Raw genomic sequence first — 19,242 nt, forward strand, 5'->3', positions numbered from 1 at the left:
ACTACAAATACGTTTCGTTTTTTTTCAATTAAGGAGTACTTGGTGAATAGATACCTGTTCTGCTGGGAGATGATGTGTCTACTCCACTTGGTAATATACCACTCAAGGGGTCTCCAGATGATAAACCATTGCACACAACCTGCCTTTTCCTTTCAAAAACAGACCTGTAAAGACAGCCAGACTGATCATTATAATACAGCTGATCTAATGGCGTATCGGCAAAATGAAACCATGCCAGTTAAACATGACAGTTCAAAGTTATACGCTAACATATAAACATCATTTCACTGTGAGCCTTTATTGAAAACACAGCTGGACGGAAATAAAAAGGAATCACCTACATGCAGCTCTTCAAACTGGCAGACTTTTGTCTTGGGATTGCACATGTACGATATATGTCAAGAAGCCTAATAACATGAGAGGATTTTCTTTGCAGACAGAAAAAGCTTTTTATCTGTCTTCAAACAAATCTACAAGGGTCTAACAATTTAGTCACAATTGGTTTATACTGGGAGTGTGCATTACAGTAAACCCTATTGCTTCATCTGTGCATGTACAAATTTTGTCAGGAATGTCAATATGTCTGATGTCCCATTAGATTATAATTCATAGACAAATTGGTCTCTTCAATGTCTATGATAAAATGTACCTTTCTTTTTAAAAAAAAAGAAAAAAAGAAGTTATATGGCAAGAATATCTGTTTTGATAATTCTTGAGAAAACCTGCTGAGGCGTCAAACTAACTCTACTACATGCATATAATTTTGTTAGAAAAGAAAAGTCAATATGTCTAACAGCCCCTTTGAATATATTGTACCATTTCTTCAGTAATATTTACACAGGCAATGAATAATTGATTTGTTTCTTCTTAAAAAAGTCCGTTGAGATCTGAAAGTAGCAGAAGATTTAAATCGCTTCTGTACTTTTGGCTGAAGTCCAACATTTTAACATCACACTGTGGACCTTTTTTTTAGTTATCAAATGTGACATTTATTTTATAAAATATAATACTTGTATTGAGCTGAGAAGTATCAAAAACATAAATAAAAAAAAATAAAAAAAATAAAAAAAATAAAAATATTCTTTTGTCATATAAATATTCCTCAAAAAATGGTACTGATGTATTCAAATATCAACAATTAACAACACTGAAAAATTCAAATATTGAAATACATTGTTGAAATGTTGCAACGTTGATACAGTTAATTCACAGATGAGTTTACATCAATATCAACATATATTAAGAGACTGTGTGATCAAGGAGATATTCCAGAATACTTTCTCACTGTGAATTCATTCTGTGGATGATTGCAAAGGCCTTCATTGAGTAAATTACATCATGGAATTTGGAGAAATACACTCTCGAAAGCAATCACTTAGCGCAACACTCTAAAACGTCTCAAATATTGCATATTCAATAAATATACTCCAATTATCTGTTTTCTAAGGAGTTGAGTGTTACATCATAAATCAATGTTACTTTGGTCTGGTACATTCCCACAGATGCATCGACTGTCTCATTAATAAGGAAAAAAAACCTACGATAAAATGTAAACATCTTACTTCAAAAATTAAACGTTTTGTGCTAGTAGTGAATTGCAAGTGATACTAAAGGCCATCATCAAGTTTACTACTAATTATGTTTTCGATTTGCCTTCAATCTGATTAAAATCTTAATATGTAGGAATATTGCTAGATTGTTGTAAGTTTATTTCCTTAAGCTATGTTTTTTAGAGTAGATTGCCTCTTCCGAGGAAGAGGTGAATTTCAACATCATATTTTAATCAGATTGGATTTGCCTTGACATTTTAAAGATAATTTAGTATTTTGCAAAATTTACTGTATGTCCTTAATTAAGTAAGAAGGAGACTCATACTTAGGTGGTTTTAATTCAATATATGTTATTGTAACAAAGAAATTCATATCTAAATATAGGTGTTGTTGTTCTTATATTTCAATATTTTAATGTAACAAAGACATTCATATCTAAATATAGGTGTTGTTTTTACATTTCAATATTTTAATGTAACAAGGAAATTCATATCAAAATATAGGTGTTGTTTTTACATTTCAATATTTTAATGTAACAAGGAAATTCATATCTAAATATAGGTGTTGTGGTTTTTACTTTTCAATATTTTAATGTAACAAGGAAATTCATCTCTAAATATAATTGCTGTTGTTTTTCACATTTCAATATTTTAATGTAACAAGGAAATTCATCTCTAAATATAATTGCTGTTGTTTTTCACATTTCAATATTTTAATGTAACAAGGAAATTCATCTCTAAGTATAATTGCTGTTGTTTTTCACATTTCAATATTTTAATGTAACAAGGGAAATTCATCTCTAAATATAGATGTTGTGGTTTTTACTTTTCAATATTTTAATGTAACAAGGAAATTCATCTCTACATATAATTGCTGTTGTTTTTCACATTTCAATATTTTAATGTAACAAGGAAATTCATCTCTACATATAATTGCTGTTGTTTTTCACATTTCAATAATTTGAGCTTGACTGCGTTATTAAATGTAATAATATCCGTTTAACAAGATCACTTGTTCAAAATTCCATGGAAACATAGATACCACATGATCATCACTTATACAGTATTACTAACAACTCCTGTTGTAGTGACTCATATTACCTGGGGAGATTTGAACCAGCACCCTGGACAAGGGCAACATTTATGTATTTTAGAAATGATTGAAACCGTCCTCGCAGGTAAATCATTTCACAGCAATAACCTTACATACAATCCACTGGGTTACCACCATTTGTTAAATTATGCACTCCTCCATTAAACGAAAAAGGCCACACTATTAAATGATATACACTGATGTAATATTGTTAAAGTGTGTGTATGAAACCCTTGGGGCAAAAACTGACGATTGCTTATTACGGCTACATCTTTGGTTTCTATAAATTGCTCTTGTAGGTTGTTAGACGATTGGAGCTGAATCATTACAACTGTACTTTTTCAAGTACTTTGCCAAAATGAAAAGCCAATTTACAATTTCGTTAAAAGCTATCTACACTCTTAACTGATGTAGGTGCTTATAAATTTGATTTAAGAATTCATTAGTGATTCTTGCCAGCAACTACATACGAAAACTTATATGCATAAATCTTTTTATAGTGGTAATTATTTTTATATATGATTATATGAACCTTTCTTTGTGATTTTTACTGTGTTTTACAATGACAGTGAAGTTGATTGAAAATTAAATTTTTCAGTTATAAATCAGAAATTCATTATTCATAAAATTATGAAATAATTTTATTAAAAATGCCATTTCAGAAACAACAACACAACTTTGAAATGTTGGGAGGATATAGAGTATAAACACCAGACACATTCACTGAAATGCAAGCGGGTATTATATATATTTTATATATGTATGTGAAAATCAGCATTTGACATTTTTCAATAATTAATTTGTCGACTGTTATCATTAAAGGGGCCTGCGGGTTCAACTTCTCTTTAAATCTTGATGAGATGTTGAAAAATTAGCAAAGCAAGGTATAGGGATAGCATAAAGAAATATTCCATCACTTTTCATGGCATGATACATGTTACAAAACAACTATGATCACATTTGATAATTGGCCATAATATTTTTTTTTATACAACCTACCTGTACCTGGATAGACCAGTTTTTGGTAATTCATACACGATATGTGATAATGAATTTACACTCAAATCATGACATTTTGACAAATTTACAAAATGAAGTAAACAGTCTGCAGAGTATTTATTACTTTTCATGATAACATCAGTATGACATATTTGATAATTGTCCATATTTTTAATTGTCCATAAAACCTACCTGGATAGACCAGTTTTTGGTAATTCATACACGATATGTGATACCCTGTCTTTGCTTAGTAGATTGCCACTCTTGTTATCTAGGATATAAACCACTGTATCTGTCTGAAAAAATATATATATATGGATAACGATAAATACATTGTAGATATTATTCAACCAATATTTTTCTTTGTTCAACCAAGGCAAACACGAGTGACTGATGGGGCTTTGTCACTACTCGCCTAGCGACTCATAGTGACAACCATTAGATCATGAGTATTTTCTGGCTGAATGAAAAAAAAATGTTGGGAATAATATGATTATACCATCGGCAGTAATATTTTTAAAAAAATCGGGGAAATTAATGGCAATTTTGAGCATTTTGACTCATATTTTGAACACAGCCGAACCAATGATGTGGACACATGTTGTCGTGACATAGACGTGCGTTGTTGTGACACAGAATGACTAGAGTATATATTCCATATTTTTTGTTGAACCTGGCTCATGCATGGCATAATGAGTATCATATGCTTTGTCACTGATTAAATTACATACATGTATAAAAAACAATTATACTTATTAAATTATTACGGTTAATCTTAATATAACATAGATTAATAGAAAGATATTAATTATCATTACAATAATCTATCACATGAATACAAGCGTACATTTTCTCTCTTAAAACTGCTCCAAAATAAAATAACAAAAATTCAAATTATACAAGCGAGGAAAAAATTTGTTTCCAGCAACACATCTATTTACAACCAGTAACATTGCAGTAAAGCACTTTCTCTATGTGCTACTCTCGTTTATAGCATTCATATCAAGTATAAAAGTATACTGTTTCAATTGGTTTATTTACAAGCCTAGCACGTGGCCTTTCTAATGTGGTCAATTAGCAAATGAAACAATATACTTTTACACTTGATATGGATGCTATAAACAACTGTGGTACATACAGAAAATGCTTTACTTTGGTGTTATGGGTTGTATTTTATGCATATTACACTGTAACAATAGAATATCATTTCAAAGGTCAAGAAGAATCAACTATCATATAAGAAGAATTTATCTCCAATATGATAGGTGGCCTATTTACACCGCAGTATAATACCATCACAGAAGTAACAGCATACTACAGTTCAAAATAAAAATGTAAAACTTCAATCAATATTTATCTGTTTTCAAAGTAATATTTCATTCAACATAAATATTGCACTGGAGTACAGGTCTTCTCATAAATATTGAAGTATGGGTACGCAGAGTGTTTTAGTATGCTACAGAGATTAACAAAATAAGCCTATTTTCAGGCTACATGAAATTAAATCTTCTAATACCACATAAATATGTCATATACATGTACATGTATATGTTTATGTATATTCATTATAACTTTGCTTAATCACATCCCCTTAATTCTCAATTTAGTAATCTTTTTTCATATTTTTCCATGACGCCATGATGATCAACAACAGTATCACATGAAATATTACTAGTAAAATCAGTTTGGATATTATTGAACAATACAGATACAATTTCTTTGTGTTATCATAAAAAACATATTTAAGACTACATTGTTCATTAATAAACTCATATATTTTCATTACAGTCAATTTTATGGGCAGAATGCAGGATGACAGCTAACATTTTATTTAACCACACTGCCACTAGGTGACCTTTCCAGACTGCCTGTAATCAGGACAGTTAATATGACCTTGGCCTGCCTTTTAAGTCTAGAGACAAGATAGACATTCCAACACATAAAATTCACTGCAGTCCATTCAATTTCTGACTGGACATTACAGTTCTGATATATCATCACACAGCAAGTTTGATCAGATAATGCTATTCAAATATAATTTTGTGTATCATCATTATTATTATTATGTTTGGGTTGTATAAATGATGAAGTTGTAGAAATTGAGGTTATGATAAAGTTGACAGATGGATGCTATTATATGTTGAATTATGAGTGATGGGTCAGCTGTACACAAAACAAATGTATGTATGTATGTATTTGGACAGTCATTCTGAAATGTTTACTCTTTAAACACACTGGTCAAAGGTGTACACCTTTTCGATCAAAATGCCATACCACCTTTGCAATCTCATATTTTGATCAGTAGCTGTATTTCCCTCAGTAACCGAATACATATATCCAAAAATCATTAAGAGTAATACAGAATGTATAGTAGAAAAGGCATCACTACATATGTACGTGCGTAGGTATTACGTCAAAGGGAAATAGCACAACTATAATGCAGTCAAAAGTTCAATACTCTCATTGTATTTCCAACAGCTATATGGGAAATTTAGTGGGCTACGAATAAGAAATAACTGAGTTAACATACTTACCACATTTGGCAGGCAGTCTTGTGTCAGCTCCCTGATGGTTTCACTGAGGGAATTCCAGTCTAGTACTGCACATAATTTCAACAAGGATTCCTGAGAAGATGAACCATCAGACATGTTGTTACTGCAGGCTCTTTCCATTCACTCTTGCGCTAATAAATGAACTGAGTCTAGTACACCTATTAAAATGGCAACTACTCAGGAAATTCAGCCTACAAACATTCACAAGTGCAGTCGAAATTCTTCCCTCCTTCCCCTGGCCTTCTTACATAATAGCAGAATTTTATGCATGCAGATTTATGTTAGCAAGTCCAGAACATAAGGACAGGCAGTTCAATTGGAGTACACTGTCCCCTGGCAAGTAGATCACAAATGTAAACTACTCCAGTAGTTGTGTGTTTGCTTGTATTATTATAATGTTTTCTCTCCTGTTCATGTCTCTTTAATCATGTATCTCTCTGTCATGAGATGTCGAGATCCAACATGAAATTTGAACTGATCCATATAAATATTAAATACTCTTCCCCTCCTCGCAATATCAATTCTTCATGCATCAGTAGTAACTTGCAAAAGGAAAATCATCAATCAGTCTACGGTGCCTTAAACCTCATCCTTATTATCTTTTCATATCTTACTGTGCACATCGATAAATGCTTGACTATGCTAACTCCAAACTCTCCTTTTATGCTTGATTTTGAAAGAGGCTTCAACAGCATTTCAGGTAATTCAATAACAAGGTAGACATAGACTGGTATGAGTCAATTAGTTCTTTGGAGTATAAAACTTCTATGATGCACTTTGCAAAAATCTTTGCACATCAAAACATTTCACTATCTATTGAAAAAAGGCGACAATTATAATACTTTCACAGAACTGATTGATTAAACTGCGCAATCTCACATCGCTATAAAATTCCTTCATACGTAAACTTATTAACCAAGTATTTGATTGGTTTCTTGGCATGCCAATAAAAAATTTCGAAACTGAGAAATATAATGTGCACAATCAAGACATATACAAATGCAGATATAATTCAAAAATTAGCATGGGGACAACGTGAGTAAAATAATTCAATCAGCGAGCCATTTATAGTCAATGAATGCTTCTTTTCCCCAAATTTCTAAAGATTTGAGTCCCTATGGTACATGTTTAAAAAGAACTGAATCATTTCAAAATTTGACAAGTCCATAAAGTACTGTAGTCATTGGTGCCTCATTCCAGCTTGATCATGTATATGTAATTATGAACACTTTGAATCTTACTTTCAAAGGAACTCTGACATGTCATTTTTCACAGGTTTTGCATGTTGTTGTTGCTAAGCAACTAAATCTCCCAATGGATCATGCTCAACTTTGCACCAGTGCAGTGTTTAATATGACATGCTACACAACATAATCTGATTAAACGCTATCGAAAATTAGCAAAATCTTTCTCAGGATAGGATATTGCAAAAAAGACTGCAATGCAGAAAAATCGAGTCTGTGGCAATGCAACGTTTGGGTGCATACATGTAAATTGAAAGAAACGCATACAAAAAATTCAGATTTCGTCAAATCGATTACTGCAATTCAGACATGCATACATATAAGTAGGAAGTGTCTGTCTTTCCTGCCTACGTGTACATAATTGTTAGGAACTGTACATCAATGTTCAAAAAAGATTTGCAAATATGCATGTAATAGCCACAGATTTATTGAGCAAAGTGTATATTTCCTTTAAAACAAAATTCTGGTATAAATACTAAATACTTTATGTTCCAAGAAAGGAAACAAATCATGTGAGATACGTATCCACACATGATTTTATTCTGCCCTAGATAGAAGTGCAGTGAGCTGTTTAGTTGAAATCACTCTAATAATATAAGGGATACACAGTGACAGATACTGCTGATAAAGTAGCTCTTTTGAAAACAATATCTAAGACAAAGGATCATATATCACGCAGATAAAATCTTACAGTCAAGTAGTTAAGCTTAAAGTTCTCTTTATCAAACTTTGGGAAAGATCAAATGTTTATCTACCATGATTAATGTAACGATATGTATTAATTCAATTTTTTTTTTTTTTTTTGCAATTGCAATTGCAATTGCATATAATGACTTTTTATCAAGTTTGTTTCATCAAAAAAAAGACATGATTCAATATAATATAAACCTGGATAGTTTTGCTATAAATTGAAAAGACTGATTTTGCTTATTTTGCTGGGTAACAAAAATGTAAAAATTAAGTAGTGACTAAAATGCCTTCTTGTACATGAACACAATGTACCTGTCTGATAATTAGTAAAAATAAGTAGTGACTAAATTGCCTTCTTGTACATGAACACAATGTACCAGTCTGGTAATTAGTAAAAATAAGTAGTGACTAAAATGCCTTCTTGTACATGAACACGATGTACCAGTCTGGTAATTAATTAAAACTACATTGTAGTCTTTGAGAGCTAGCTGAAGACTGACTGTAAAATAACAAGTACAGAAAATATCTAGGATTACACTGGGTTTTTTTCAGTAATATAGACTTTTCATAAACATATCACATGACTGACTCTAATTTACATTTGTATACAAGATCTCTGCTTACAAGTCACACAGAATACAATTTGTATTCAGAGAACCGCTCAAGTTATAAATTTGAGAAAATTACCCCTTTTTCTTGATGGTTGATCTCAACTTCTCTTTTCACAATATAGAGTTCTGTGCTAAAGGATATTTTTTTAAACAGTGACCATCTCCAATATTCTAATATTTGGCAAATTTAATGTGATCATGTTGCAATGGAATTCTGTACTATGGAGACCTTTATTTCCTGATTATTGAATATTTTACAATCGAATGTGATCATTATTTTTACAAAATTCAAATGTGACCCTGTTTATCTGCCAGTACATGATGGGGGAATTGAATGATTAGTACATTCATTTATAATTAATTAACAAAATTATTCAAATTAATTGCCAATTTCCTGGATTCAACTGACTAGACAGTTATATTCATCAAGGTGAAATATTGGAAAAAAATACAGCCGAGCCGACAGTATGTCAAATTCAATCATTCCAATCTGACAAGTCTTTAGTTGAATTAACAGATATGCAATTGAACTGTAATCCATTGAACTGTCTATCCCATATATTTTAATAAAAATCATTAATTTAGTTCATTACTTCAGAACACTCCTTGAACATACTTATGTGCTAAATTCCATTAGTAGGTGTCGAAAGCACACATAACAGTATGGTATAATGGTATTACTTCAATTAGGTGATACTCCAGGTTTTCATACTTTGCCTAGTTAGACTAGATTCATGTGTCACGGCTAGATTTCCCAGGCACTGACTGAATTTTAAAGACCCAGGGTTCTACTCTGTGTACACTGTACATAGCATACTTTTACTGTGTAAACTAAGTATTGGCTACATTACATGGTGACAAACACATCATGACAAAATAGGTCTCATACACGTAGACATAATTTTGTGAGATTTCATTAAATTCTAGTAAATGAACAGCATAAGAAAAAAGTCACAATATTCAAGAAATTCCAAGACACTGCAGAGAAATATAAACTCCAGATGAGAACCAATAAAATGTACAAACACTAGAAGCTGTGCACATTACTTCAATTTTACTTGGAAATCAATATTAATCCACTTCAATTTTTGTATGTTATTAAACATATTCATTTCTTGCTCTAAACAAAAATGTAATGTAATTTAAAGTTATCTGCAACTAGCAAATTTGGCTACTTCCAATTTTCAGACATTCAAATTCTACAGAAATTGGTATCTCAAAATGTTATCAAATATAACAAGATGTGGATATCCAATCAACTCAACATGTATTGATTTGCTCAGACTGCTTTGCATAATTACATAAACCTGAATGTACATGTACATGGTACCATCAAAACAAATGAGACACACCTGGAAAAGAAATGCAACAAATACACTAGGATGGGGATAAGTACTACACATTGTATTTGAAAAGATGTTGTCCTTTCATTAAAAAAATGAACTTACATGTACTATACTAGTTCAGCTGACAAATGCAATTTTTTAACGGTATTAATTTTTTAAGCATCATTATAGAACAGTAAATTTGGATAATACTCATTGATTATGCCAAGTATGCCAAAGCTGCAAACTAGTACAAGTTGTCATTTTTCGAACACTAATAAATCCGTTCTTACACAATAAAGCCATATTTGGTACATCTATATTTGTAAGACTGAAAAGTTATCTTGTCATGGTACATTGTACATGTATCTCCATAAGCTGTTATTGGATTCTCCATTTATTACAATGACAGATGCATAGTTACGGTAGCAAGCCAGATGGTTCAAGCACAAACTCTGTACATTACTACTTACAACTGTTGTATATATCAATATGAATGATACATGCACAACTGTATGTCATTCTTCATGATCAGTGTGTACACAACAGAACAATGACTAAAGAATTGACATTCAAGTCATTTTTGTACACAATTATTGTTGATAAATCACTTTGACTATATACTTGTTGACACCATTACAAACACAGACTAGCAGTACTGTATACAATGTAATAACATAATAGAGAGGTTTAAATATTAGAACGCCTACGTGTACGGGAGCATTATCGTGCAGGCGCACACGTAATGACGCGCACAAAGTTGTGTTTACAAATGTAGTTACGCGTTCAGAACACAAACGTAAAAGACAGTGGGACGTGCATGCGTGCATTGACATCTTCTGTCCAAAAGGCCACACACATGACTTTGTTTTCTAAACCTGTCGGTATTTTTGCCATTTTCCCCACAAATACCCAAACAAAAAACCAAACAATTAGTTTACAGTTATGCTTCCAAACTATACGACATTTAATAGGAGAAAAATGACAAAAATTTAAAACATATTTACAGTTACATGTAGACCACCATTTTGACATACCATCGTCTGATACAGAACGCATGGGTTGCTTTGAATCACGTGACTATGATGCTACGCACATAGAACACATGTAAATACGTGCATCTAAACCTCTCTACTAATACTATGACAGAACCCCCATGGCATGTGAATGCAAGTATGGCACACTCGGGATATTTGCAGGAGTTTTTGCGGTGTTCTCTGCAGCTGTACTTTCATGAGGGTAGACTACCGAATGAAACTGCAGCAAAACAACCTGCAAGCTGGAATGCAAATACCATGAGTCAACAACACTTATACTTATGTGTCATTCTGTTATTAATATTAAATATGTTATCCACAACAGCAAATTTCCATAAAAATCACACTGTACAGCCACACACTTTCATGTACAAGGAACGACCGTGCCATCATTTGCATATCACTGGCATAAAGGTATGCAATAATGTTTTTGGTATTGCATTGCAGTGCAAATTTACCACTAGTATTGCATGCACACAGGTGCAACACTGCAAGTCAGCATTTGTGCACATGGTAGGGTTTGAAGATGAGTTTGAATCCCTCTCAAGAGTGTACATGCAGTTGTACATGAAGTAGTATAGCTCTTTTTTTCCACTTGTTAGAAACAGATACATGTAGTAAAAATATTTTCCATATTTTTCAACATGGCCTACTTACAAATGTGTTTGATGAAACAACTATCTGGCAAGTCTAAAATACTTCAAACGGTTTTGTATGATATAAAGTTTCACAGGGACTCACAACATACTTTGATTGAAATAGAAGTAACCACAAATATTGCAGGCATTTTCTTTAGACTTGTACAAGTTGTAGCTAACTTTTCTCATAATATGATGAATTACATGTACATGCATTGCACATAATTGATTTTAATCATCAACGAATGCCTCATTGTATTCCAAACTGAATTTTTTTTTCTTTTGCACTAACTGCAAACTGTTTTGTTAAGGCCCAGTTACACGATGCAACTCATGAAGCAATTCGTCACATGCGACGTGGCTTGCAACTACAACGGCACGCATACAGGATGCAACTAGTTGCATGGTGAGTCGCAAGAGCTAACTGTTGCACATGCATAGATATATAAAAGTTACAGGTCATCGAGGTCAAGTCTTCTAGCAGCAGGAATTTGGCAAAAATGCTATGAAATTGCTAATATTTACGAATAAAATGACTGAAAACTTGTTGAGGTATCGATAGTAAAACTCATATTCAATTCGAAGTTCGTTTAGGGCAATGTTGATCTTTCCGATGTCACTACTTGCATTGAAGTTGGAAATAAAATGATTTTCAGCGGAGATCAAGCATTCATAGACATTGTATACTAAGTGTTAATCGTGGTGATAAATCGAAATTATATAAAAAATACTTGCTGAAATAGAATATTTATACAAAAAACATACATTGAATGTCATTTGACACGTAGGTATATGTCAAAGGTTATTACTTGCGACGCGACGAAGTGGTTATACGGTGCAACTCACGAAGCAACTCGAGAAGCAACTTGCGACGAGTCGCAAGGAAACCGACATGTCGCACCTTGCGACGTCTCAAGACCCTGCGACGGGGCGAGTACACGATGCAATTCGACGCATGCAACGAATTGCATGGTGCATTGCTAGTCGAGTTGCATCGTGTAACCGGGCCTTTAGATATAATGACTGAGTTGATACTTTACACTCTGAACAGTACTGAATTACATGTGGATAAACATATTTGTGTAACAGTGTACATAAGTATGGTGTAATATACAATCCAATCATATTGATTCCTGGGTCTTCACCGTACCTTAAAATCAGCACCAACAATGAATAGTCATGATTTCAACTTAGGTTTCATTTCAACTTAAACTACTTATTATAGTTGAAATAGACCTCTAATTGACCTATACAATGTCTTATTATTATTATTTTAACAATTTGCAGGGAGTACCATGTATATTGTTGGCTGTCTAAGCAAAAACAATAATGTCTCAGTCACAGCTAATACAGGTTTAAAATCAAAATACAATAAATATCAACAAAACTCATCAAACATTGTGTTAATGTTGACAACAAATGACTTGATTGAAGGGGCCCTTTATTATTAATTTATTATAAAATATAAAGTACTATCATCACACACTTTTACAACTTTTAACATGATCTGGACATTAAAATCATGATCAGCTGCCACAACATCAGTCACCATTTTTATGATGCTCACCTAGGTACCAAAGATTGTGTTTGCTTATCTGTGTAACAATGTTGATATTGCCTAAATAAAACTTATTTATTTCATGCAGTGTTTTGCTAACCCAATTCAGTGATTGATGACCTCAGCGTTTCCATATTCCAAGGTTCAGTATACACTCCCATCACAACACATACACAGTTCTACTCATGACGAGCTAGTGTTTCTCTTCTAAGTATGAGAAATTGTGGTATTTAGTCATCTATATACTGCAATTAAATGTGGGGGTCATGAGCTCTGCCAGTTCATTCTAGTGATTTAGCATGTTTTACTGCAATAGGTACTGGGTAGAATAATATATTACCGTCACTCAAACCCACAACCTCTGGACTTCTAGAGTCCTGTTCTATATATTGGTAACCACAGCAGTATGTTTTTGTGAGCAGTACTAATTAAACATCTATACTGGCATATTTTTCTTTTTATGAAATTATCCACCAGCTCCTCTATGTGGAAATACCCAATGGCATTAAATGATAAAGATTTTAAACCTAAAATGTATACTAGACTTCGATTAATGGTCTACCATTTCCATTTCTGGTCAGTCACTTCAAGGACATACGACTGTCAGAAGGAGCCTTGTCTGTGATGGTTTATTTAAAATGTACGGCTAAGGTATAAATTAGGAAAATTGTAGATATACCCCCAGGTATATAAAAGACAACTTAATCCTATATTGAAATAAAAAAATATCAAATGACTGGTATGTGTTCAGTTATAATGATGCATCATGAAAATTGAATTTGACAAGTTATGCATACAAAAGCAGGTCGGGGAGTTGATGTATACTGTCATATTAATTATATATCATATATGATATGCTGCTAAATTATTTTAATAGAATTATGCATATACATGTAAACCCTAATCGTGATGTGTAAGTTTGAATGGCAATTATGCTACCTAGTGTAAAATACCTTGTTATCACGTTAAATAAATAAATAAATAAATATTTGTATAAGCACACATAACCTAAATATTTTTGCCAAAAGAAAATTTTGCAATTTTTACAGTCTTCAAATACTTCTCAAAGACTTATTCTTAACTAATTACCAGACTGGTACATTGTATTCTTGTAAGACATTTTAGTCACAATTTATTTTCACATTCTTGTTTTCCAGTGAAATAAGGGAAAATATGTCTTTTAATTTATATTGAAAATTTCCAGGTTACAGTATTTGATACAATTGCAATATAGAGATAATAAGAGGACATGACATTGCAACTGGATATAAAATACAACCAGTGACAGACAAGCATTAACAACCAGAACTTGTTACAAACACGGAAAGTTAAAAAATAAATTGAATTAATAACACTCGCCACAGCATACTGGCATTACATGTACAGCGACTTGTATTACATGTCACGGTTTGATAAGAACAGTTTTGTGGCCTCTTTACATGTACATGAAATGCCAGGGGAACTTGAAATTCATTTGTGAATATGAACTATTTATTATGTCAAGAGGCCACAAAACTGTTCTTATCAAATGATGAAATGTAATACAACTCTCTGTATTTCCAAATGCTGTGCCAAGTATTATTAATCCAATTCATTTATTTACCTTTAAATTAATGTTTGTAACAAGTTGTGCTTGTTAATGCTTGCCTGTCGCTGGATGTACATGCTTTGTGATTAATACAACACTTTGTTACCGCTGGAGTCATTGAAGTCTGGGTGAAAATAAATGAACTATGTTTGAGCTAGGCTTCAAAGACTTAAATAATACATGTACATGTACATTGGTATAAACAATGAGTTTCATTTCTCATATTTTGTTTTCATGTGTAATGTGTTGGCATGTCGGAGGTGTTGCCCTTATCTACCTACAATATAGTATGGTATCAAAGATAAAAATATGTGTGTGATACTATCAACCCTGGAGTGAATTCCAGGGTCTATGGTGATACATACAGTTTCAGCCATGTCTGATGGAATTGATTATAATATGTACTTCAAAATGTAGTGAATGATACATGCTATGTGTTCCAGTGCTTGGGTGGGAACTTATAACAATGGTATTTGAGTGCAATTCTAAGTTCCTTTGAAAGAAATGGGGTTTTTTTTTCCATTTTTTTAATATTACTGTATTTTCTAAGTTTCTAGTCATTGAAGGGGAACACCACTCCTGGAAATGAAGTTATTTTCATAAAGTATGGGTTCTGGAGAGTCATTTAATGATTTTATATCACCTACGGTTACTTGCGATTTCTGAGAATAATCAAGTTGATCTTGTGCCTTTATAGGGTATCTGTCCTGTGGGCTACATGTACTGCATGATAGGCGTCAGCAGAAATAATTTATTTATGGTTGCACAATGAATATTCATGAGGGATGTTTACACTAAAGGGAATGGACACTCAAGACTCATGAATATTCATTGTGCAACTATGAATATATTATTTCTGCTGATGCCCATGATGCAATAGCCTACAGCAGAAATTGTATTGGAGATTATGTAAAATCATGTAATGACTCTCCTGGAATGGTTAAGCTTAAACATATGGATGCACCAACAAAGTTATGGTAAGATGGATACAAAACTAATCAATAGCAAATCTGCCATCATAAAACAGCTATTTGCAATCACAGGCGCAGTACTAACATGTTCTCCAACATCTGTGGTTCTCTCAAGAACACATGAAAGGGTTCAAAATTAGCGGTAGTCAAGGGCATATACACTTTTAAGTTTTACTATTAAATAAAACATTGTATTTAGAGTACCAAATTATGAGGTGGTAGTCTGTTTGACCAACATAATATCCTGCAAATTGTAGTTTAAATAATTCACTTGGCTAAATCTGACTACCAAGTGTAGAAGTTAAATTCAAGCTCAACAAGGCAAATTTACAAAAGAATGCATTATGTTAATGTCAACTTTCGTTTTCTAGAAATCCTGAATCGATACTATAAAACCTACTCTACAGTTCCCTGGCTGCATGGCATTGTACTATGGGTTCACCCAAATGTCACCCTCGTTTTGAAATACATGGTCTTTCAATGCACAGCCCATTGCACTATAACAAAGAAGGATGCTTAATGAGCCACAAAGGGTTTCCTGAAAGAAAGAAGTTGCTACTTTGAGGTCTGAACTATAACCAGTGATTTATATAAATCTTATCAAGTCTGTGTAACCAACATATCATCTCTTGTGGCAAACACATCACCTGCTTGTGAACTATTAGAGCAATCAGTCTGAGAACAAAAAAAAAGATGCCTTAAGAATGCAGTGAGCCCTCAACCTTACACTTAGCACATAGAAAAAGTGATAAAGAACCAAGCTCGCCCTTGTTGGAGTCGATTCTTTTCAAACAAGCATTCAGCACTACTTGAATGCACACATACGATCCTTCTCAATGTTATCTGAAGAGTTTTTCTACCTCTTAAATAAAGTAGGCAAGTAGGTGACATCTACTGGTTTGTAAGTTGTGGACTTACTTGTTACTACGATGTTTTCTTTGTTTTCTGTTGTATGTGCTGTTCTGGTGTGTTAGGCCAAAAAAAACAAAACAATTGTTTCTGGTCAGGACATTTTGTCTAAAGTGGTGTAAGGATGCCAATTTTTTTTTTATAATATTCTCAGGAAACCTGTCATCGAATCTAATATTGATGGCAGTTACTGTTCTTTTTATTTAGTACTTTAGAACAAGTGTGTATGTGGGGCAGAATGTCATTTGCTCATTCACGATTGACTCTGCAGTTGTGTTCACTAAAGTAGGGTTACTTTTGTGATCTGCACACTGCATGGGCTGGACAAACACGAAAAAAAAAGGACTGACAAGAGGGTATGTAAGTGATGCGCGCACTGACCAGAAACAACTTTTTTTTGCCTTACATTTGGAAATATCACAATCTGGTGAAGTCTTTAGAAAAACAATAAAAGTTCATTTCAAAATGCAATTACAGCATTCTATTTTGTATCCATTTACAAACAGAATTCACAATCTTGTTATAATTCATGACAGCTACATGTACCTGAAGGGCATGTCGTACTTTATAATCAACTGGCACCAGTGCCTTGAGAAATTGAAAAAAAAAACCAAGCCTCATTATTTTCAGATATTTTGAGTTATTTTTTTATTTTAGGTTTTTGAAGGAAAATGTTGTCCTAAACTTGTTTATATATTTCGAAAGAAAATGACTGAAAACTTGTAGAGGTATCAATAGTAAAACTATAATCAATTCAAAGCTTGTTTACGGCGATACTGATTTTTCCAATGTCGCTGCTTATATTTGAGTTAGAAATAAACATTGTTTACCAGTGATAAGTGGTAATTGTGGTGATAAAATCCAAATTATATAAAAAAAAATACTTGCCTAATAGAAAACTTATACTAAAAATATGGCAGCCATAATATTGAACGTCATTTGACACATGGGTACACATGTATGTCAAAGGTTACTGCTTGTGATTGCAACGAGGTGGTTACATGGGGTAATTCATAAAGCAACTCGAGATGCAACTTGCGACAAGTTTCAGTAAACCAGACATGTCAGATTTCTTGTGACGCACCTAATGACTTCGCAAGGCCCTGCGATTATGTTCATACATGAGGCAATTCGTTGCATGCGACAAATTGCTTAGTGCGTTGCTCATCAAGTTGCCTCATGTAACTGAACATTTAAATGAATATTAAAAGCCCAGACACTTGAGCAAGTCTAATATCAACATCAAGTATTTGTTGTACAAGTTTGACATTCAAAAATATTATGGTTAATATAGTACAAAATTGGTAGGAAATAAAGCCAAGACCTCAAAATAAAATTAAGACTATCACTAAAACTCCTTCATACGGTATACATGTACTATAAAAGATATGAAAATGATACTTGAATGTAACCTTGAATGTCAGGGTCACTATCTACTCTTACTATTAAAGCAAGAAATATGTGGGTGAACAGGGTAATTACTAATCTAAAAGAGAATATCTGGTTCTCCCAGGTCTGCTTTTCAGCTGACTAACACGTACCCTATATGTATTACAAGGAATGAAAAGAGAGACATCTGCATCAAATGTAATTTAAACACAACTATAGTATGTGTAAAGAATGCTACAAACATCACTCTGTCAGTATCCATGTAAAAAAAGACTCGATAACACTTTAATTTCCCTAAATCATTGTAAAAAATGTACTAGTCTCATACAGATAAAGCTTTCACTACAGATGACCTCCAAAGTTTTGTTGACTTCAATGGTAGAACTGGCACAATGCAAAGGTCTCAATTTCAAACTGGAGTGACATACACACAATGCAGTATCAAAGAGTGAAAAACCCTCATCTACATGTATATGAAAGGTAGTATGGGCTGTTCTTACCATATTCTCACCGAATGATAAAGGCCTGTTCTGGAGGACAATGGTCCAAATTTTCCTTGGCTATTACAGTACTATACCGATTCAGGTGGAGCCTGATCAATCATATACAGCTCAGTCATAACTGCCATATTGCCTTATGTACCTAGTTTGTCTACAGGAACTATAACTATACAGTTTGTTGAAATGTTGAAACATCTGTGACATTTTCTCAAATGATGATCAGATAAATCAAATGACATTGTATAAGCTGTTTATGTTATTGTCACTTTTCTTTTCAAAAACACAAGTGCTTTTATTGCAGTTCGGCTTTACTGAATGGCTGTAAAAAACCATTACATATGGTTGTAATATTCAAAACAAATGACATGGTTTCAGTGAACTCTACCTTTGTCAGTTTTGAAATTTTACCATCTTCAAAACAGATAACTCAGTCCATTCATGCACATAACTGACATATGATGTTTCAGTTTCCATGTGTACAATGTTGTGTATTCAATGTTGACATTTAGAAAGTCAATCAAGTGAAGAAAAAAAAATTACAGATACTTTTACTTGACAATGTATGATATGCAAACTAATTAAAATGAAA

The 19,242-nt window shown here is 32.9% G+C and overlaps 1 protein-coding gene across 1 annotated transcript in view; it reads right to left on the reverse strand.

Annotated features, from left to right (window-relative positions):
- The window catches only part of LOC144438465 (cGMP-dependent 3',5'-cyclic phosphodiesterase-like), a 66,442-nt gene that overhangs the window by 40,347 nt on the left and 6,853 nt on the right, over window positions 1–19,242 (reverse strand). The window contains 3 exon segments of the mRNA XM_078127495.1: window positions 55–164; window positions 3,834–3,937; window positions 6,176–6,303. Of these exon segments, the coding sequence (XP_077983621.1) occupies window positions 55–164; window positions 3,834–3,937; window positions 6,176–6,303 (342 nt within the window).

This window comes from Glandiceps talaboti, chromosome 8 (genome assembly GCF_964340395.1).
Source record: "Glandiceps talaboti chromosome 8, keGlaTala1.1, whole genome shotgun sequence".
Taxonomy (NCBI): Eukaryota; Metazoa; Hemichordata; class Enteropneusta; family Spengelidae; genus Glandiceps; species Glandiceps talaboti.